The following is a 23,849-nucleotide window of genomic DNA, read 5'->3' on the forward strand; positions in this document are numbered from 1 at the left end:
TTCCCCCAAAGCACAGGTACGCAAAGGGCTCTCCAGATCAACACAGTGCTTCTTGGTTTTTGCTTAAAGTCGTGTGTTGACTTTGGGGGATGGGAAGGCAAGCAGCCTAAATTCACAATGTTGGCCATGACCGACCTGGGTTTCCGGAACCTAATCTCTAGTGTGTTTTGAGGTCCCCAGACTGCTTCCCAACAAGCCTGGCCTCAGACTTATATAATGGGCCCAAGACAGTTGTAGTCTTTACTTTCCTGTTATACTAATAGAGTTTTCCTACTGTGTCCCCACTGAATGAAAAGAAATGAAAAGAGGACATGACTACTCCTAGGCACAGTAGAGGAGAAGGGTTAAACACCACCATGCAGACATCCCACAGAGGCCACCGAGCTCACTGGACCCCAGCTCTCTCAGAGGGCTTTGTTGTGTAAACCATAAGGGCAAACCCTACATCTCACAGACAAAGGAAAAGGTATTTAGACTCTGCAAAACACTTTGGAATTCTGGATAGTCTACTTACCTCAAACAGATCTTTCCCAAGTATAGGGAGAGAAGCCACGGTGGCCGCAGCACAGAAACATGAGTCCCCTCCATCCCCTCTTCCTGTCATAGGCCTTGTCTACAGGCCGGCTCATCAGAGGGAGAATGCTCCTCTGTGCTGCACAGCTGAGTCATTCCATCCACATGAGCTCACAGACACAGTCAGAGATCAACATCAGTGATTACAGACATGGCCTTGGGAAGCAGACTGGCAGATGAAGCAAAAAAAGGCTGGGCTCTAACAATAGTTTACCAACTCTTTCAAAATCTTTTTCTTTGAGGGGAAAAAAAAAATCTTCCCCAAATTGCAAGGCCTTATCCTTCACTTAATCCTGTCTTCTGTCCAAGGCTGCATGGAGCAATGGAGGAAAAACAAACGAGGGCACTGTTGTGTTCTGGCTTAGCCTGTCCCTGGCAGCCTTGGCAAAGCTGTTATCAGAGGTGGCCTTCGTTTTCCTCATACCTGGGAAGCAAAGCATGTTCTCATGTAAACCTACACAGACTGGACTCCCAAGAGCGTGAGTGGACAGGCACGTGTCTGTCTAGAAGGAAGAGAAGGCTACCATGCTGCTCCTCCCTACAAGTCATGACGACAGAGGCAGAGGCACCTCGGCTCACCTTCGGGGTGCTGGGACAGCGCTGCAACGAGACATGGAGCACCATAAGGAAAGTAGGTCCCGAGGGCAAACTTCGGCTGCAAGAGTTAACGAGGAAATGTCATGAGTGCTGGGGCTGGGAGGAAGTGAGAATGCTATAAACCTCTGCCTGCCTCGGCCCTGTGACCCATCCTCAAACATGTTCATAAGCATGCTTCCAGTTATAAATAGCCAAAACAAAAACAAAAACAAAACAACAACAACAAAAAAAAAACCCTCAAAAACATCTTTAAGAGCCATTTTCTGAACTGAGGGAAATGACATGATCTTCCTGCCATTTTTACTGAGGTTTCTCCTCACAGAAGCCCAGCCACAAACATTATTTTCTACTTCAGTGAGGGCTTAGACCCTTGGACTCAGGATCTCAGTGTGTCGCTCATGACAATGAAAGTCTCTAGCAAGCAGCTCTTACGGTGAGAACATGAGGCTGGACTGACTTACCAGCATTCCCCCATGGCACAGAGGTTTGTTTTTTTTTTTTTTTTTTTTTTTTTTAAAATAAATAAAACGAAACCAAGACCAGGTAAGGTCCACAGCATCTGAGGTACACATGCCATATGTACACAGCATGATAATCTCTGGTGAGTACGTGAATCCACCTGACCAGTACTCCATCATGACCAAGAACACTACTATCACTCCAGGGGACTTCCCTGTCACTCAAAGTCAACCCCTGAACCCTAGCCTGGCAATCAATATATATATATATATATATTTTGGATTTTCGAGACAGGGTTTCTCTGTATAGCTCTGGCTGTCCTGGAACTCACTTTGTAGACCAGGCTGGCCTCGAACTCAGAAATCCACCTGCCTCTGCCTCCCAAGTGCTGGGATTAAAGGCGTGCGCCACCACGCCCGGCTCGGCAATCAATATTTTTATTTCAACAGGAGAGATCAATAATTATATCACTTATTCCCAAAGTTCTTAGAGATACTCTGGATGTGTCCCTGGTCTTTGTGGTCTCAGGACTCCTGCTCAGAAAGCAGGACACACTAGGGTCTGCTTATACACCCCCATGTACGATGCTGCCTGTTGTACGTTATTAGAATTAAGGCTGCTACTGGCATTCATGTCGGCCTTTGTAGACAGGGCTTACTATTTTCTAGAGTAAGTAAAATGGAAAAGGTGACTGAGATAACTTTTCAAGACCACCAGAGTTCCATTCTCATCACCACAGGGTGAGAATTACCTGCCAATGCTGGGTATTCTGGAACTCACTGACTTTAGTTGATCTGGTGGGTATGAAACATGATTTCACATATGCTTGCTTCTAAGCTCTCTTTGTGTGGCAGGTGATGCTGAGCTCCGTTCATGTGTTCAGCGCTAGTTAGAATAGCTTTCCAAAGTGTGTGTCCGTTAAGCACTGGCTGATGTTGTCTATGAAGCTATGAGACACAGTCTTCTAGCTTCATATGAATACTGCTTTTCCTCCAAGCCACTGGACAACCTGTTCATCTTCAAAGGCATTTATCACCAAACAGACACTACATTTTAAGGAAGTTCAATTTATCCATTTTTTAAATATGGCCAATGTTTTTTGTTGTTTGTTTATTGCATTGTTTCTAGAAAAGCTTTGATTATCCAATGCTTAAAAAAAAAAAAAAAAAAGCTGGCCGGTGGTGGCACACTCCTTTAATCCCAGCACTTGGGAGGCAGAGGCAGGTGGATTTCTGAGTTCGAGGCCAGCCTGGTCTACAAAGTGAGTTCAGGACAACCAGGGCTATACAGAGAAACCCTGTCTCCAAAAAACAAAAAAAAACAAAAACAAAAAACAAACAAAAAAAGAAAGGCCAAGTGGTGGCGGTGGTGGCATACACCATCAATCCCAGTACTTGGGTGGCTGCAGCACATGGATCTTTGTGAGTTTGAGGCCTGCCTGCTCTACAGAGTGACTTCCAGGATAGCCAAGGCTATGTAGAGAAATCCTGCCTCAAAAACCAAAAAGAAAAAGAGAAAGGATATAAGGATACATCTTCTCCTAAGGCTTTATAGCTCTGACCTTTCTACTGAAGCCTACAGTCCATCTCAAAACACTGTGTGCTTTCTGAAGCAGTCCGTAACCATCCCTCGCCCCACCTACCCCAGTAAGTTGTTTTTATACACTCCCTCGCTATGCTGCTCAAAGTTCCTGTACATGGGTCTGTATCTGGACTCTGTTCCATGTGTCCTGCCAATCTCTCACTGACTTAATTACTTTTAATATGAGTCCTCTGGTTGCTTTCTGACTTTAGTAGGTCCTTTTTATGTCCAGCAGAGTCTGAGAGTCAGCTTATGCATTTGCATTTGAGAAAGCCTGCTTCAGGGGCCAAGGTCTTTCATAAAACAGGGACTTGATTCCAAGCCCTCTGAAGGGATCACTACTTCCTGTCAGGAACCAGGGAGCAGGAGGCTGGCCAGGGAGCCGATGTGAAGCTCTTGCACAGGCCTCCTTAGCGTTGTGTCTGGGGCTGCTGGGGCTGCTCCCAGCTAACTAGCATCCGGGTATTTTATGTAGGACTAGACCTGTCCATTTCTTCCATCATTTTTGCTTCATGCATTCTGAATCCATGCCTGTTGTGACTGGCATGTCTCCTGATGAACTAAAGTTCTGTCACTGTGAATGCCACTGTCTAAACCTGTCCCCGAGTCACTGCCTTCTCGGTCCCTGAGGAGCAGCTGTGTCCTTTCTGTGCAGCAGCTCTTCCTCCTTTCACCCCCAGCCCTGTCTTTGGAACAGGGTGTCTGGAAGCAACACACTTGGTCTTATTTCAGATCCAGTCGGACAGACATGCCTCCATACTCCATCATTCATTTTCATGATGAATATCCCTCTAATATGTTGGTTGTCCCATCTGCTTCTTTCCTTCACTGGACTATGTTACCTACCTCAGAAGTCCTGGGACCACCTTGAGTTGTGGTCCGTTGCCCTACTGTCCCCAAGGCCTTAGTGAGAAGTGGGCAGAGTTCCTATGCTGAGGCCCCTCTTGTTCTTGTCAGCTTTGTCAGACTCTTTTAAAAATATTCTGTACCATGTGAAAACTCCATCTACAGGGGACTTAGCACAATCCGCCGTCAGTCTGCTCAGCTGTTGGAACCCATGCTGACCTGTGGCTGCCAGCACTCTGTCTAGAGCTGCACAAGCTGAGAACATGAGCTCAAGCCCTTGACTGCTGCTGAGCAGGGCACACTGACAGTGCTATCTCATGCTGCCCATGTAGAAGTGTGGTAAGAAGACAGAAGCATGCCCGATAATCCCTGACAATGGGACGTGGGTGGGTTAAGAGAGCACCGTACTTGGTAATCCACATGGCAGAACTGGTGAGAGTGAATTCTGCACCTCATAAACAGATACAAGGTGACTCTTGTTACCCCACAAATATTCATCATAACATGTTTATAACAGACAGCAAATATACAAATGGCCCAAATGCCAGGGACCAGAAAATGGTTATATTGTGCTCCATTTGTGCAGCAGACTGCCACAAAGCAACCTCTCAGCACAGCCTAACTGAGCAGGGAAGCTAGGCTCAGGGATCCTATGTGCTGCCCTTCTGTGTGTCTCATAAAGGGCAGACACAACCCCAACCAAAACCAATTTGCTATCCCATGTGGCTAAGCAATGTATTTTGGAGAAACAGGAGGAGTCGGGAATGCAACCTCAGCCTGGGTTTACTGAGGCAGGCACAAGAGGGGCACCACCAGTGGCTCAAGTATTGTCTGAAGGCAGCTTCACTGCCATGTATGTTGTTATCAGTGAGTGAAGCAAAGGAGAGGGGGTCAGCACGGACTAGACAGGACAGCATCATGACTGGCCATAAAGTGTGCACCTGAGTCAGGGGGAGTGAGCCAGTCACACACAGTTCAGTAGGTACGTTGTCAGGGGCAGCATCAGGAAGACAAAATAAATCATTACATGTGGACGTGAAGGCTTTGCAAAGTCAGGAGACTGCTGCTCCCCTGTGTGGAGCTAAAGGCAGGTGATGCTCCTGAATCCCTATCTTGCCTCAAGCCAGGGCCCAGGGTGTGTCACTCTCACCCCTAGACACATGTGGTCAGCAGGCACAACATCCTAAATTAAAGGCACCGTTACTCCAGCACCAAGACCAGCAGAGACTTAGGGCAAACCCGGAACGACACTCAAGTCAAGCTGAGGAAAAAACTTCCTCTTGTCCTCTGTCCCAACTTGGGCATCCTGGGAATCCAAGGATGATGTTTGTTGGAGGCCGTTTCCTCCCTGGGGAACCAAGAGTGTGTGAGAGAGGACAGCATACACTTACAGCTGTGCTCAACAGTGAGTACCAGCCAGTGCATTGGCCGAGGTCTCCTCCCAGATGCCAGGCTGGGTATGCTCCATCTATTTAACTTCTCCAGGGAAAGAGGGATGGTAAGAATAAAACATGCTGGTTTATAGTTGCCCTAGAAAGCAGAAACATCTGCTAAAACCTGATAGACCTCTACAGCCTTGGGCTGAGTAAGACTTTAGTGGGTTGAACACCCTAGCTCTGCCCTTAGTCAAATGGCAGACAGCATCACAGGGGACTGGGCCACAATCCACAGGAAAGGTGTCTAGAGCAGTGCTACTCTGAGGAGGCAAGCACTGCATAAGCATTATCCCCGTGGCCACTGGTTACAGCAGCCAAAGCTGTAGACAGGAGACGCTCCTGTGTATTTTGCCCTTACAGTTGCTGTCCAACCTCTGCTGACGGGAACCTAGAGTCCTCTGGTCTACTGGTGGCATCTAACCTCCACTCATTCTTCAAATGCCTTCCTTTTCCCATCCCCCTCTTTCCTCAAGCTCTGCTGGGAATAAAGACAATGATCACTGAGAATGCCCAGTTTGCAGTTCCTATAGTACATCCTGGGTAGACTCCGTGTCTCTTACTGGCCACAAGGCCAACTGCAAACAGAAGGACAAACACAGAGGGCCAGGGGGAATTCTCCCCCTAGAGAGCTGGCCAATGTGAAGCCACACTCAGGCACAGCAGTGGGCAGATGGTTCTAGGAACAGGGCATGGGGAAGAAAGACAAAATCCTGTTATTTTTAGTGAAAATGTTTCATCTCCACAGGAGTGGTCCTTTGGAAGCTTTCTTTGTGAACGAGACTCCACTAACATTTCTGAAAACAAGGCTGGGAGCATAGCCAGTGTCAGAGCATGCGCCTAACACTTGTGAGGCTGTGGGTGGTCTCCAACACCAGAAAAATAAAGATCCTTCCAGCTCGTGACCAAATGCCTGTAGCAGCAGTAGCCTGCTTCACTCTGAAGTGACTAGGCAGCATCCCCCAGGGTGAGGTACCTGCTTGTTTTCCTTTTTCAGAGCTTCTACCAAGCACGATGTGAAAACCTGAAGAGCGGCTAGGACTTCTGGGGCTCCGTCAGTTTCCAGTAGCACAAACCTGAGCAAAGCAAAGGGAGATGACAGCACCCTGCTGCTCCACACACATCGCAAGCCTCAGCATGGGCGAGTCTTAGTTCATCAGACTGCAGCTCCTGAGTGAAGGCAGGAGGGAGCAGCCACCCTTCCAGCCTCTCTCACATGGCCTTCCCATGGGCACTTCGGTGTTCACAGACCAGGCAGTGCCAGCAACAGGTGTTCTGCTTTCACCAGCGAGGACAGAGCTGCCTGGAGAGTGACACACTCAGGTGGAATCACCAGAGGGGGGCTATGGAATTAGATGTCCTTGGTTTAGTTTCCATGCCTTTTTATACAACTAACTTTTGTTTTTGTTTAAGGAAAGAAACCTCAAACTTGATTATCCTGAAACAAAAACAATAACGTGTCTTCTTATATCTGTGGCCATTTAAGTTAAGAGTTGGTATGTTTCAAGAGCAACAGAAATGGTGAGGTATTGGTTGTAAAAATTCTTTTCCTATTTCCAGGCATGATGGTGCTTGCCTTTAATCCCAGCATTCAGGAGGCAGGGGCAGGTGGGTCTCTGAGTTTAAGGCCACAAACAAACAAACAAACACTCCTTTCCCAGGTCTGGAGAAGTGGCTGTGGTTAACAGCACTTGCTGGTTTTCCAGAACACTTGAATTCCATTGCCAGCATCCATACCAGGCAGCTCACAACCTTCTGTAACTAGCTCCTGGGTCCAATACCTCTGACCTTAGTCTATCTATAGGAGTCCATAATTGCCAACTCTCATGACTTTGGAGCAGAGCCAACTGGTGTGTTACACACTTCTTGTTATTTGTCCTCTAAACGAAGCACAAGTTCCTAGGACATAGTCTTTAAAATAAAAATACCATGCTGTTGAAATGTGGGGTTTACTCTGTCTGTCAGAGTTCTTTCTGTTCAGAACAGTTTTGTGCCTTTTGGCTTTCTTTAGGTCTGTGACAAAGCCCAGCCAGCCCTCATGTGGTGAAGGGCTGTACTGCGTCTTTACTTGGAGCTGGGACAAACACTGCATGGATATTTCAGTACCCAACTGAATCCCACTTCTCTACATCATTTGAGTATAAACAGGTTAAAGAATGCCACCACACTCCTGAGGCTGCCTTTTCAATGCACAGCAACTTCTGAGTTTTCACCCCTAACTACCAAGAGCACAAACCTCTATGTTCCCACACCAGCCAGAGATCAACTGCTCTCAAAGACAGTATATTTACCTGAACATTTCATCAACAATTCTGAAGATGGCAGGTTGGCAGGCTGCTTGAGGCTATAAAAGGAAAAGACCATGAAACAGAGACATACAAGAGGAATCTATCAATAACAACTTTGGATTATTAGGCAAACAAGAAATCTGGGGTGGCTCCAGAAAAGTGGCACATTCCTTTAGGTTAAGAAAAAAAAAAAAAAAAAAAGTACTTGGTACCCAGAAAAAACTATAAAATGCCAGCAGTGGTTCTCTTTGAGCATGGGCTGTAGGCAAACTTTACTTACTTATTTTGTATTCCTGTTATATACCACATTTTCTATAGTAAGCCTGTATGTAAGAATAAGTTTTATGAGCCGTTAAGAAGCACTCTATGACAACAGGCCTCAGGCCCTACTCAGCAGCACACTCCACCTGCTAACCTCTTACCTTCCACCTCCCCCACCATCCTCGTCCAGTAGTTGGTAAGGAGCACCTAAGAAACAGATGGCCACCACTATCTGGACATTAAGGGTACAATGTTAATTAAGTTAATGGAAAGTACAGCCACGTGACATTCGGCGATAGCTCCCTCATCTTTTCTAGAATACCCTGTCGGTAGGATTTAATGGTTTCAGTCCATAGAAGCTGGCTTCCTGAGGCCTAGGGAGAGTCAGCTTACTTATATTTTTTGTCAGAGCTTAAAACTTGAGTTTATGATAGATTTCTGGAGTAATTTTGTGTTTGCTATGACTAGCTTAGAGAAACTTTTTTTTTTTTTTTTTTTTTTTAGCCATCTCGGATCCTATGCATCACTTTTCTGACTTGTCTGAACCACCCTGAAGAAAGTTGGCTTCCCACTTAATAGTTAATTCTGCCATGGCAGCTTAACTTGTAACATGGAGTATGTGCCATCTAGTGGCCGTACATGACCACTGCAGGCTGCCACACAAATGATGGGAGGCTGTCCTTTTCATCAAAGACATTTATGATTTGCATGTTAATGCTTTCTCCTTTTCAAATAAAGCAACCCATGATCTCTAACCCTTTGGCAAAGTACATCTTTATCCAAATGAAGCAAACCTAAAATCTTCATAAACTTGTTACCTACTTAGGAAATTAACAACAGAAGAATGGCAGGTTATTTCGTGGCTTTGATCTCAAAAAGTCATTTAATCTGCCTGCTGCTCAGCCTCACTGTAAATACTAACAGTTGTTCATGCACTTGGACACAGGCCCAGAGAACACTAAAAGAGTTTCTATGTGTTCATAATGGAAAAATCCAAACAAGGAAAAAAAAAAAAACAAATTGGATGTCGCAAAGAAATACAACTCAGCTAAGTTTGCCAGAACAATTCTGTTCTATGTAGGAATGCACCTCCTAACAACAAAATCTGAAGACCCCCCACCATAGCCACACACCCACAGGCACAGACACAGAGCTGAATGTGCACTGAAGGAAAATAAGACCAGAACTTGATGCAGGGAAGGAAAACCATTTTCTTTTATTCCAAATGGCTTAACTACCCTACCCTAGCCACTGAAGACTTGAGAATCATGTGGTCTGATAACATGAATTTCTAAACAGTAAAGAAGAGAAGACATAAGAAGTAACTGGGTGGCTACCAAAACCACAAGAGGATGCAATGAAGGGTGTTCTGACCTAGTTTGTCAAAAAGAAAACTGTATGGGCTTTGCTTCAATGCAGAGGTTTCCTTCTGAACAACTAAGCCGGTGATTCCAACCCAAACAAGCCACAGAATCTGCCCACTCTGAGCGTGCCTGGGCTGGGTCTGTCTGTCGGCGCCTTCCTTTGTAAGGATTTCAGATTAGTGGTTTCTCCCACATCCACAAACTACTTTAGATTCTAAAACAGGAAGAGATGAGCAGGCAGGGCACCTGCTGAAGAAGCCATAACAAGGGTTACTGTTTAGCCCCTGCTTAGCACTTGTAAGAACCTCTTTCCCCTCTCCAGCCATCACTGGAGCTGTCCCAGGACATGATTTCAGTATGAGTTGTTTCATAAAGACCCAAGTGTTCACAAGTCCCTGTGCACAGTTAAAGCTGACCTTCTCATCAGAACTGAAGTTGACTGTGTGGTTCTCTGGAAGCCAAACCCCACCTCTCACAGAATCCTTGCGAGGAGGCGGCAAATGTTTAAGCCCTCTGCACAGTGTTTCACTGGCCAGATGGGACATCATAGGTCCCTCTGCATTCCAGGGCTCTACAGCCATGCTCTGAAACACAGTATCTGTTGCCATTATCTTGCCTACCAAAATGGGTAGGGGGAGCTGTCTCAGGTTCCATCTGCTCATCTGTTTTTCTCCATCCCACCAAAATCTGTTCCTTCTCAAACTCTCCTCCATCTGGCCTAACAATCTTCATGTAGAGATCGCTTCACTCCAGGGAAACCTTGTCACCAAGAGATGCCAGGAACACTTCTATCCCCCTTTCTTGTCTACCCCCACCCGTCTTTCAATAAGCCTTGGAGGATAAACATGATGATAATGCCCACGTCAACCTGTGGCCTCCTTACCTTACTAGAATGTTCTGTCAAGTACACATCCTCTTGATCCGATAAGACACTTCCCTCTAGGTTTCCCTCTGCCCAGGATGGCCTGTTTCCATCCCTCAACAAAACTCAGGAAGGTGAGTCAACACAGACAGTACAGAATATCGAGAAGAGAGGTGAGGGGTGGTGGAAGCTGATTCTCACTGCGCCACAGACTGTGTGAGCACTGCTGACTCTCCAGCTCATCCATGAAGCTTTCTAACCTGCTCCTTTCATCCCAGGGGATCAGAGGTTATTATAAACCACCTGCCACTCCAAAGAGGCCGAGAACACACAGCACATTACTCAGGAAGATGGCACACTTTTTCTATCAATTGTTTTCAGATTCTCTCCCTCCCTCCCTCCCTCTCCCTCTACTCCCCATGTGTGTCAATGTGTTTGACAGGGGGAGGGGGGCAGAGAGATGGGGGAGAGAACTAGAAAAGGTATTCATAAGGTGGTTACCAGAGAAAAGTGAATGTGCTCAGGAAGAATAAAGCCCCTGAGTCCTCTAGGTCACAGAACCAAGGAGACCACAGATCCCCACAGATCCCCACAGATTCCCACAGATCCCCGAGCGACAGCTCGAGTTCAGGACGGATTCCCCTTTCTAGGTTTATTTTAGTGCTGTATGAGGGTTACTAAGAAAATGGTCATTTGAGAAAGTCAGCTGAGACGCTTCCCTCCAGTTCGCCCACCAGAGCATCTGGCCGTCTCCCAGGGAGCCAGCTCACCCTACTCTTCTGACAGGAGACACCCCTCTTTGTACACAGATATGAGTTAAAAGGCAGCTACAGTCACCGCAGAGACGCAAATCCATACAAATCCAAACAGAACCAAAGAGGCCTCTTCTGAAGCAAGGGGCACATAGGCTTCAATGGTGAACTCCTTTGAGTTAAAAAAATGATTTGGCTTTAGAAAAAAATGTATTTATATTAAAAAACCCTTCACATCTATAATGTTAAGGCATTTTTATAAATACATACTTTCCTTATGGCATTTTCTTTTCTATTTTTAAAATGTTAAACATAAAACTAAACAACCCCTTCACATTTTAGAATCTATTTTGTTTTAAAAGATTCAGGTTTCTTACAACAAATTTGAGCTTTCTTTCTAATCTTTACCAGATGTTGTTTATACTACAAGCAATTTTTTTCAGTACCCCATAATGCAATTATTGTTTAATTAGTGATAAATCTGTCATTCTTGGGCTTAAAACCTTAACAAGTACCAAATGTCCTCTTATGTTGTAAGTTTACATGAGGTCTCAGTGTCAAGCAGAGAAGTGGGGGGTGTGAGTTACGGGATGCCCAGCTTTGCACACTGGACAAATCCCTCCAAGTCTAGTCCCCGTGTGTCTATGCTCAAAAGTAGTTTCTTCGGTCCCACTGCTCCTCAGCCTGGCCTCTGAACAGGAGGACCTGCCATGGTCCACTATTTCTTGTGGTCTGACTGTGATCCTTCTCCCATTCATCTCCCAGTAGCTACAAAGCCTGGAAGAACCCCATGAGTGAAGATTACCCTGCGCCCTGGGCTTTTCACTGGAGACAATTCTGGAGTGTATGGTGCCCCCCTGAGGTCAACACTGGAAAGTGCAGTCCAGACCAAAGCCCCACCACACTTGTCTAGTTCACCAAGGCTAAGCCATCCACTCCAGCTCTGGTTTAACTGCATGCACCACATTAGAGCTCAGGCAAGAAGTACACTAATGAAAATTCGGGGAAAGAAAATGCTAAAACACCAGAGAAACAAATCCAACAATGTTGAGGACAGGAGTTAATTCTTTGGCTGTATTTTAGCAATGGGACTTTTTAGGGAAGTTTCTCCTTGTGAAGCTGCTGTGACTGCCCTCTTAAGAATGAGGACACTTCCTGGCCAACAGGAGGAACACACCGAGCTGTCTGAAGCTAGAATAGACCAAGACCCTTTTTACTAAGCTACCGACTCCTCCAGGTAAGATATCGGTCTCTGACGTAAGACCCTGCCCCCTGCCTCCCATGCAGCTATTCTTTGGGGTAGCTTTCCCAGGCCCAACTGTGGTGGCTGCCAGCAGGCGGATCAGCCTGTGAAGGAGTGCAAGGGAGGGCATGGGAACCAGGGTGCCCCTGGATCTGGCACGTAGCACAGTGTAGCAGCCAAGCACAGGCCACCCCACCACCCAGCTGGCCCTTTCCACTCAAATAGGGAACCCAAACAATAGCCTTCTGGGCCCCACACACAGAACTGTAACAGGAGAACAGCCTTCTTGCTACAAGCTCAGCCTGGGCACGGAGCACAGTGCCAAAGGGACGCATAATTAGCAAGTGCCTTTCAATACTTCTCCTGACGTCAATTTTTAAGGTCAGGTCTGAGGTTAAGGATTATGGTGTCCTGGTGACTGCTCTGTCAAAGGAAACACAAGACCATCTGTTTTTGAAACTTTTAGTCTGCATAGTAAATGACAAACTGGGGTTAATACCCTGATCTATTTGGGGCCACCAACTGTGGCAGGCAGCCATGATATTGGGGACAATCTAAGGTAGAGAAGTCAATGGTTGAATCTTAAACACAAACCAGTTTGGGAATGTATTTTTATTTCACAGGTCTCACACATGTGCCTGCACACACATCTTGTTTGGAATTAAGGTGACTTCTGACTAGTCTCTTATCTTATTTGTTCATTGTCTTAACAGAGACTGCCAGACCTCTGATGTCTCTAAAAGGCAGAAGGACATTCAGGGAGATCATTACACTTTGTACAACTCTTTTATCTTTTGTTTTTGCTACATTTGGGTAACTATAGAATTTCCAAAACTCATTCTGGATAGTCCCAAGAGATGGGAATATAATTAACAGTGCTCCACACAAAACACAAGTTATGTAGACCATCACACTTTAATTACTGTCAGAATCCAGCACTAATGCAATTGGCATCAGGTTTCCTAGGCAGCAGAGTGCAGCAGTCTAGCTGGGTCTTAAAGATCTGATACTGCACATGGCCCTGTCAGTGCTGGAAGATGCTGCGCAGCGATAAATGAATCAGATGATGCAATTAGGAAGCAAGTTCTTCAGGTTACCCCTGTAATCACTCAACCAGGTCACGGCTTATTCTACCCTGCTGGGCTCACAGGTTCCCTGGGCTCAGGATGGTAGAGGAGAACTGCCTAAGCCAATCAGGGGCTTCCAGCTTGTTGTCTGTATTGTAATTATCTCCATGAACTTCACAGCATAGAGAGGTCACATCCTGGCAATGCCACAATAAATTAAACCAAATAACACCCCCTTAAATCCCTCCCTCAACCATAATAAAAGCTCTGAAGCTCCCACACATGATCCTGATAAACTGCTTCTAAGCTGTGTGACGAGGAAGGTTATAGCCAACTACCAACCCAGACTGAGGTCCCCATAATACAGTGTCTGTGGGAGGGGCACCTTCCTGTGTTCTCTGAAGGATGTCTTAGGCTGAAAGCTTCAGCTAACAGATGCAGACAAGCATCAGCGAAGAACCAGTAACACCAACAGACAGTCAGGCAGTCCATGGGACTGGGAAGCTTTCCACCGAGGGAAAAGGATGATGACGAAAAGGACAAGCAGCCTGGAAGGAAAGAACCCAGTGTCTTCATTTGGCACTGAAAGCAAAACAGACCAGAGATAAAGTAACTCCCATCACAGTGTGCACATTTAATTTAGAAATAGAGACATTTACAAGACAAGGTCATTTACTATCTTAAATCTGGAAGGGGCTATCCAGGGGCTTCTAGGTGATCTACAAAGTCTTTTAAGAATGTTGCACTCTTATTTTCAGCCTTAATAATCTATATAATGCTTTTGGAAATGGTAAGAAGTAGCAATCATGCACACAAGTGCACATACATTTTCGAGGGAGGGAGAGAGAGAGGGTAAGGAGGAGAGGGAAGGAGGGAGGGGAAGAGGGAAAGAGAGAGGGAGGGGGAGGAGGGGAGAGAGGGAGAGAGAGGGAAGGAGAGACCGAGAGACAGACAGACAGACAGAGAATTCAAGCAAGTGGTGCCCTATGACTGATTCCCTTACAGTCCTCAATCTGAAAAAGAAGATGTCAATGATGCAGGCAGTCAGGCAGCCTCAGAACCTTCCTCAGCCTGGCCATTGACCAGGGCAGACACATGCTCTCCCATTTTCCTGGCACTGAGTTGAGATATCGCTACACTGCACTGCTATGGGAACTTGCCTCCACTAGATACCCCAGGTTCCAGAGGCACTGGCAGCACTGAAGCGGTTATTGAGGTCCTGGAAGACAGTAGCTCTGCACCTGCAATGCTGTGCTATTAGCCACATTATAATCCTTAGCATCACATGTAAGTTCTACTTCTAACAGAACCCACCTGACTGCTCTGACAGCACCAGTGGCTTGAGGCCTGCCTGAGTGAATAGACCCTTTAAAACCCTGTGGACTCCACCCAGATCTAGGTCTGTTACCTCAGGGAACTGTGGTCTCTTGGAGCAGGGGTTGGCAGCTTCCTCTCTGGACACTGGCTGGTTTCTAACTAGCACTCTGAGCACAGTACATATCTTTTATATCTTTAATGGGGTCTTGCTACGTTGCCCAAACTGTTTTTAACTATGGGGAAGGGAGACATTATAGCATGTGTGGAGGTTGAAGGACAGCTGGTGGTAGTTGGTTCTCTTCTTCCACAATGTAGGGCCTGGGGATTGGACTCCTATTGTCAGGTGTGCACCTTTACCCACTGAGACATCTTGGCCACGCAAGCAGACTGGTTTTAAACTAGGCTCAGCGGACCCTCCCATTTGTGCCTTCTGAGGAGCTGAGATAAGTCAGGGCACCACTGTGCTCACTTTACTGGTTTACACACACGGCACACACACACACTCATATACTTGTTCTTGTTCTTCTTTTGTGTATCTTGCAAGAAACCAGTTTACCTGAAAGCTACTCATGTCTCTGTTAGCCTGTCACTGGATTAAATGATAACAGGCTCTGTCTTCACTGCGGAAAAAAGGACTCAGGGTGAAACTGTCACCAGGTATTGGGTAACAGGTCATATTGGCAGATGTGATGTTTAATTTTTTGGTATTTATTTTCCTTTGGGACAGTGGTCTTTATCTCTGTTTCCACAGAACCTCACTAACCCCACCGACACTGACCTGCCAGGCCCTGACCTCCGCCTGGAAGCCTAGCCACTGGGGCTAAGACTCTTGAAGGACTCTTGAAAGAAGTTGGGGCCTCTGTATGCAGGAGCTTCACCCAGAAGAAAACTTAGACAAGTCTTCACTGGTTTTGTTGCTTTAAGCATTTTTTGGAGCTTGTTTCTGTTGAATACTTTCTCCTCATGAAGAGTTGTAAGTTCACTTCCTAAGTTTGTATTAACTGTTTTCTTCTCTCCCTTGTCTGCAAGATCTTCAGCTTTAAACATCCGTTCCTCATGTTGAAATGAAAACGGTATTTTAAAAAGCCTATTCTGCACCCCTGGCCTCTTCAGACCCCTGCGAACTGCACTCTATATATGCCATAGGTGAGGACACTCTATATATGCCATAGGTGAGGACATGTGCCTGCGTCCTCCTGTGAAATGGGACAGAGCAGTGGAACTGGGCAAATGCAGGAAAGCATGCCATGGGTCTCCTTAGCAGTGGGAGGTGGGTCATACCAACACACACAGAGCTGGGAGCTAGGCACTTCTGGCCACAGAAAAGCCCTCCGGCTTTAGACGCTTCTAACAAAACAGAAATGGTGAAGTTTAAAGATCCTGAATCTGTTTGTACTTTATAACTTAAGACGTTATTCTCAGCAATTCCTCTAAGGATTTTTGTCACCAAAGCCCAGCACGTACCAGGAGTGACTCTCTTACACAGTACTCCATCCTTCTCAGGCAAATTCTCTTGCTGGAGAACAGCTTTTCAAAAAGATGCCGCGTTGCTTTTTCAAGACTGGGAAGATGCCGAAACCAGAGGCTGACCACAGAGGACGTGGGTAGAACAATTTTTTCCCTTTGAGCAAGAAATAAGCAAAAGGTTAAACAGAAATAGATTCCTACAAAAAAGAAAATAAGCCATGTTTAAATGGAAATTACTAATCAAGTGTGTGAAGTTTCTCACCACAGCTTGACAGCAATCAATATTTATGCACCTATTTGCAAAATACTATGATAATCACCCACCTAAAAACTTACAGGAATGGAGGCTCCTTCCAAACCTATGAGTACATACATAGTGAATAAAGGAAAAGAGGAAAATGAGTTGAACAAAAGCCCTGTGATGTCCACAAAGTATGACCATGAAGTTTAAAATGTTTGAAGTAGTGAAGTACACTAAGACCTACCCGGAATCCATAGCCCTGAAGACATGACCTGGCCATCAGAGCCTCCATTTACTATCTATTAAACAACAGTGGCTGGAAGGATATGATGTGGTAACACCTATAATGCAGAGCAGAGACCACCCTGTGAATACTCAATAACTGAAAATGCAAATCTTGTGCATCATGGGCCTCATGTTAGAGCCCATGCCTTCTGTCTTTTGTGTGCAGTGTAAATGTGTGTGACAGTGTGGTATAAGTGTATGTGTGTATTTCTGTGCACAAGTGTATGCAGTGGCCACAAGACGGCATGGCATCTTTTCCTCTATCACTCTCTACCTTTACTCCTTTGAGGCAGGGTCTCTTCCTGAAACTACAGTGCGTGGTTGTTTTTTCTTCCTTTTGGCTAGGCTGGCAGCCAGCTAGCACAGTAATTCTCCTGTCTCTGTGTACTCACTCCCCACCCTCAGACAGACACACACACACACACACACACACACACACACACACACACACACACACACACTGCTGGGGTTCCAGGCATGTGGGAGAGCATTCCCAACTTGGAACTTCAGTGAGGGCACTGCCTGGGTAGGAGTAATGCTCAGTATGTCACTGACACCCACACCTCCTCAATCTTGGTGTACAGGTATACCCCAGCATGTGTGGGACAAGCACATAGTCATAAACAGGAACCCCTCTGACTTTCAAAAGTGTATCCTAACTTATCAGTCATACAGTTGCCACATGTCATAGTCACTTTATGTGGCCAGCTGGTATTAGTCATCTACACTCCCAGGAGCTAATTGTGCTCACACACTTCTCTCATCAACTGTATACATGTTTTTTTAAGCCAATCACCTCTCCATCTCTCTGGACACCACACTGATGTCTACTGCTTCAATCTGGCTCTGAGGCCAACTACCCACTGTCAGTGCACCCATCAGTTAAAGGCTGATCCACAAAGTATGAGTCTTCTGGTTAAAAACAGCTTCCCATGATCTTCTCTTCAGGTGTAACAATTTTAAAAGCAGCTCAGGGTTCACAACCATCAGTTCATTATAAAAGGAATGGCCAAATGAAAAAGACTGACAAGACACAGTGGGGAATGGGCCTGGAGTTTCTAAGCCCTCTCCAGGAATGCCATTCTCCCATCATTCTCTATATTCATCAACCTGGATGCTCATCAAGCCCCGTGGTTTAGCTGGTGCATTATTGGCCACTGGAAATTGCACCCAATTCTGGTGGTCACAAGTTTGGTTGCTTTGGGACTAGCACTGATCATGACGCTAAGGGCCTTATCCTAAACTTACATATAGCTGAAACGGACCTAACATACCAAAGATCCATCCGTTACCTCTATCACTCAGGGAATCTCAAAGGCTTTAGAAGCTTGGACAAAGACCACACATATATTTCTTATTCTGTCGTAACCTAGAAGCCATGCATCCATTTCCTCTTTAATCTGCTTCAAGCACAGGGAGAGAGACTTCTGCATGCCGTCATCAGACTCCACAGTGTTTTTGAAACACTGGATTTGGGTTTAGTTCAGAGGACATGGCACACTCAGTTTTTAACACGCCATAGATAAATCAAAGAACCTTAGCAGCCCTCCCACCTCTGAAAGATTTCAGGCAATCGGCAGCTTGCAGATGCTGGGAAAGACTCCCAAGGATGAATTTTTTTAAAGAGTTAGGTCCTACATTTAGGTCAAGAAATTAAAAGGTTCCTCTAGGTTATCTAAACCACAAAGGGGAACCACCATGACTTGTTTAGAGGAAACAGACTGCCCATTTCTGGAAATGTGTGATTGTATTTGGAAACCAAGGCCAAAGACACCCAAGCCCATTATAAAACACAGGAATCCCACTGTGTGCTGTGGTAAGCAGTCAAGAAACTAAACACAGGGCAAGGATACTTTGGTCAAAGAAAGCTGGGGTTTCTAGAAGGCCACACAACCCATGTGGGAAACTGTTCAAGCTGGGAGGGGTGCAGGGTGTGGAGCCACAATCTGCATGGCTCACTGAGTCAACCTCCTTTGTGGGTATGTGGTGGATGGGCTCTCCACAGGAAAGCATCCATGGAAAGGTCCCGGCTGATGAGGCTGCTGGGTTAACTTGCTGGTCTGAAGCTGTTGGAATTGGACATGCTGAGGACCACCCAGCATTTCTGGACAGTCTGTTCCTTGTGGATTAGTAGACATAACTTTCCAAACCAAATAAACTTTATTAGTTGCTGAGGTAGAACACTCTAACATAGGAGAAATGAGAGCAAGGGCGGGTGGGCAGACCCTGGGCCCTTGGACACCTCAGCTCCTGGCTCGTAATTTCTGAAACTGCTATTGGGGTTTACAAAAGATGCCAAAGGCATTCTGCTTTAATCACTGTCCAAAAAGAAAGGCTGGACACAGAGACACCCCTGCCAGAAGGTTCATACAGAGATGGAGCTTCCCCTGTGCTATGGAGTATGAAAGATGAGAGTTGGTAGGAAACCCATTAGAATCCCAAATGACTCAACTAAACTGCAGATGACAAGTAATTACTCAACAGTCATGAAAAACATGGCAGATTTCTCAGAAAATTCAGATGTATTTGGAAAACTGTGACAGAAGGATTGAAGAAGATAAAAAATGACTTCTTAATTTTTCATGGTCATTTATGGATGTTTTTCATCCGTGTATGAGTATGTGCCATGTGTGTGAAGATGCCAACAGGGGCCAGAAGAGGACACCAGATCCCCTGAACTGGGCTGGAGTTATACAGTTGTGAACTTCCCAACATGGATGCTGGTTCTCTGAAAGAGTACTGTGTGCTCTTAGCTCTTGCCATCTTGCCAGTTCCTGACCTCAGATTTTAACCATGAAAATTATGCTTCAATGTTTCACTTTGTTTATTTGGTTGGTTGGTTTTTTTCAGATAGGGTCTGGTATAGCCCAGGCTGGCATTCATTTCTGGCAATCCTCCTGTCTCGATCTCCTGAGTGCTGGGATACAAATGTGAGCTACCACATATAGTCCTTGTTTTGACTTTTTAAAAAAAGATTTGTTTGTTTGTTTGTTTGTATGAGTACATTGTAGTTGTCTTCAGACACACCAGAAAAGGCATTGGATCCTATTACAGATGGTTGTGAGCCACCATGTGGTTGCTGGGAACTGAACTCAGGACCTCTATTAGATCAGTCAGTGTGCTTAACTGCTTAGCCATCTCTCCAGCCCTTGTTTTGACCTTTTAAAAAAAAAACAAAACATTAAAAAACTTAGCCTTCTCTGGATGATCTGCTTTCATAGAAAATGATATATTTATTATTTATAAAGGTTAAGAGTTATACATGGAAAATGGAAATACTCTACCAGGTCCTCTTTTGAACCTTGTCATTTCCCAAGAGCAATGATACAACAGGACACCTGAGATGAAGGAAAACACCCAGGTGATAGCCAAGATTTCAAAACAAAGCAATGGCTATCGAGTCAAGAGAAGGCTGAGATGTGCACACAGAGCAGACAGCAAATGCTACTGGACCAGAGTGAGGCTGAACAGACAGAAAGACAGGTGTGCTCATGTAACATGCAAATATGGTAGCCCACAGACTTCATACTTGCTGGGGTCTTCCCCCAGATAACATGACATATCTTTATGGAGACCAGATCACTTTTAGAGTTTATATGGAAGATAAAACAAGCAACACACACCCACATGCACACATACACACACACATAAAAACATGCATACACACATCCATACAGAACACTTTAAATTACAAAGAAATAGAAATTATATATATATACGTATATATAACATATATATATACATATATATATTATATACATATATATATATATTATATATCAGACTCTACTACTAAAAACTGTTACCAGAGTATGAATACCTAATAAGTCAGAATAGAAAGTAGCAAGGCAGCTCAGCTGAATTTGGAGGCTGAGCACAGGCTGAGGGAACTTGTAGGCTATATGGGCAGGAGGAGGTTGGCATACTTCACCACACCAGAGATGGCCAGATGCTCTGCAACCTGAAACTGGAGCAAGATAACCTATCATTTTAACAAAGACTTTGCAAAACCAAACTACAGGTCAAAAAAAAGAAAAGAAAAGAGAAGAGAAGAGAAGAGAAGAGAAGAGAAGAGAAGAGAAGAGAAGAGAAGAGAAACTTATGAACCAAACAATAGTGGGCTTTGAACTCTGATTCTAACAAACTAAAAAAAAAAAAAAAAAAAAAAATTACAAAGCAAGGGGAACCTAAGTCCTGATTAGATAAGACGATTATAAGAAACTACTAACAATTTTAGATGTTTTACATTTATTTATGTATCATTAAAGTATTTATTATATGTGGGCATGGGGACACCACAGAACACACGTGGAGGTCAGAGGACAATTCGATGATTTAAAAGATGCTACAGCTCATCCGTGTCTCCCTAGGTGTGGCCCTGCAGACTTGGCTGGACTTGCTGCGCCAAGGTCCATCTACTGGCAGTGTTAGCCACGGACCAAAGACCTTTTCTGTGGAGCTTGGAAGTGCTGAGTAACTATTCAGACTCTCATCGATTCTCCTGAACCACCGTGCTAACCACAGTGCAAAAGCAACAGCAGGAGAACTGCAGCTGGGTGATCAGGGACATGGGGACATTCACTACACCCTCACCCTTGCCTGTGCCTTCCCAGGGCAAGTTGACCTAGTCAGTAAGAGCATGGGATGAGCCCGTATAAATACATATTTGTTGTCACTCTTGAGAAGAGTTTTAGAAACTCTTCATGGTAGAGGAAAACACACTGGACACATGCCCAGCCTATGCTGTCTGCATAGAGGCACTCCCATGCCAGTGTGAGCACTTGCCTCACTCATGTGACACTTAGTTCCATGAACAGTGACTTGAAAGAATGACACTCTGCCAATAGTAGTTATTCATGTGGGTATACGGCACAAACTTTCTCAATAACTAGCTAAATGACCAAGTCACCTTAAAGAAAAAAAACAGGGGCTAGAGAGATGGCTCAGCAGTTAAGAGCACTGATTGCTTTTCCAGAAGTCCTGAGCTCAATTCCCAGCAACCACATGGTAGCTTACAACTATCTGTAGTGGAATCCAATGCCCTCTTCTGGCGTGTCTAAGAGAGTGACACTGTTCTCATATATATTAAATAAATAAATAAATCTTTAAAAAAAGAAAAAAACCAGGATAGAGCCTGTGACCCATGTCTTTCATGGGTTCATTTTATTTATTCTAAACCATTGTACTGTCATGAACCTGTAATCCCACTGCAAAGCAGGCAGAGATAAGAGGATCCCTAGGGCATTTTATTTAAGATAAATGACTTATTATTACCACTATGCATATATGTGAGGTGACAGTGCATACATGCCATGACGCCTGTGCTAAGAGGACAACTTTTTGGAAGCCAGTTCTATCCTCCAACTGTGAGTTCACACATCTACCTAGGCTGACAGGCTTTCAGCCCTGAACTATTGCCAGCTCAAATTTAAGCTTTTAAGCAGAAATTAGAATCTTGGAAAAATGTTGGCAGCTTTACAACACTTCCTGACATGTCAACAAAGATGACAGAGAGAACAGCAGCTCAAAGTTCTCACCATATGACAAAATATGCCAACATTGGGAAGATGCACCTAACATAAGGATGGACATTTTTCAAATTATGCTAAAAAGCCATACAGAGGTACAAGACCAGAACTGGAAAACAGACTTACAACTGTCTATGAGTGTGTGCATGCATGTGCATGGTGCACGTGCACATGTACAAGTCAGATACTAGGTGTCGTCTGCAATCATTCTCCACTTTATTTTTTGAGACAGGATTTCCAACTTGGCCTAGAGCTTGCTGATTTGGTTAGGTTGCCCATGTATCCTGTCTCTGCTTGCCTTTCAGTGGCTCACAGGTACATGCCACCACAATGAGCTCTTTCTACACAAGCGCTGGGAATCTACAGTCAGGGACTCATGCTTGCAAAGCAAGTACTTTACCAAGTGAGTTACTCCAGGCTAGGGAAATAAGTTTTAATGTATAAAAATCTCATTAGGGCTAGAGAGATGGCCCAGTGGTTAAGAGCACCTACTGCTCTTCCAGAGGTCCTAAGTTCAAATCCCAGCAACCACATGGTGACTTACAATCATCTGTGATAGGATCCAATGCCTTCTTCTGGTGTGTCTGAAGACATATACAAAAATATATATACTCATATACAAAATATATATACTCATATACAAAATATGTATACTCATATACAAAAATAAATAAAATCTTAAAATTAATAAAATCTCACTAATATAATCTCAGATCCCAAACTGTAACCAACCTTTAAAAACATGACCATTTCAAATTTAGGTCAAAGCAAACTATCCACTCCATCTCCAAACTGTCCACTCCATCTCCAAACTGTCCACTCCATCTCCAATGGCTATATGATATCACCACCTTTCTAACTATGGAATCGTGTGGGGGTAGGCATTTCCACCAAAGCTGCTGCCGCTCTTCCTCTTCCTCCTCCTCTTCCTCCTCTTCCTCCTCCTCCTTCCTGTCCCTCTCCTTCTTCTGTCTTCTTCTGCCTTCTCCTTCCCCCAGTCCCCCTCCTCCTCTTGTGCAGCTCTATGCTCGTGTCAAGGCTGGGTAACCAGCTCTATCACTTTCTACCTTATTCCCTTGAAATACTGAACCTGGGTCTTCCCACTTGGGGGCCTGGCTGGTTAACCAAGAAGCCCCAGGGATCCACCTATTTCAACTGCACACCCCAATGCTTGGGTTACAGGTATGCATAACCATGCACAGCTTGTGTGGTTGATAAGGATATAAGTTGTGTTGGCTCAGGAAGTGTTCCTATCCGCTAAGCCATCTTCACAGCCCTTTATTATTATTTTTAAATGAAGCAATTTTCTTCTGAAGGAATATTCTCCTTCCCCCTTCCTTCCATTTGAAGAACTGAGACTCAAACCTATGCCTTGTGCTGGCCAAGTACTCTGCCCCAGCTCAGAGAGCATTTTCTAAATTTCTGGTTGTGGTTTCATATATGACAAATATTGAGATGTACAATCCACATAAAGCTCTTTGGGGTCCTTAGAAAAAATTAAGAGCACTAAAGGGAACTGAGATGGCTGAGGTGAGAGATGGTGATCACAAAACACACTTGCTGCCAAGCATGATGGCCTGAGTTCAGTCACTGGTGCTCAGATGGAATAAAAAGAAAGCCAATTCCTGTAGCTTGTCCTCAGACCTACACACACACACACACACACACACACACACACACACACA

General features: G+C 45.0%; 1 protein-coding gene across 1 annotated transcript in view; it reads right to left on the reverse strand.

The window, feature by feature from the left end:
• Fancc (FA complementation group C) overlaps nt 1-23,849 on the reverse strand; it is an 88,469-nt gene that overhangs the window by 10,770 nt on the left and 53,850 nt on the right. The window contains exons 7-10 of the mRNA XM_021215556.2: nt 16,108-16,283; nt 7,781-7,833; nt 6,466-6,565; nt 1,153-1,228 (exon numbers count right to left, since the gene is read on the reverse strand). Of these exons, the coding sequence (XP_021071215.1) occupies nt 1,153-1,228; nt 6,466-6,565; nt 7,781-7,833; nt 16,108-16,283 (405 nt within the window). The remainder of the gene's footprint in view (nt 1-1,152; nt 1,229-6,465; nt 6,566-7,780; nt 7,834-16,107; nt 16,284-23,849) is intronic.

This window comes from Mus pahari, chromosome 16, assembly GCF_900095145.1.
Source record: "Mus pahari chromosome 16, PAHARI_EIJ_v1.1, whole genome shotgun sequence".
Classification (NCBI taxonomy): domain Eukaryota; kingdom Metazoa; phylum Chordata; class Mammalia; order Rodentia; family Muridae; genus Mus; species Mus pahari.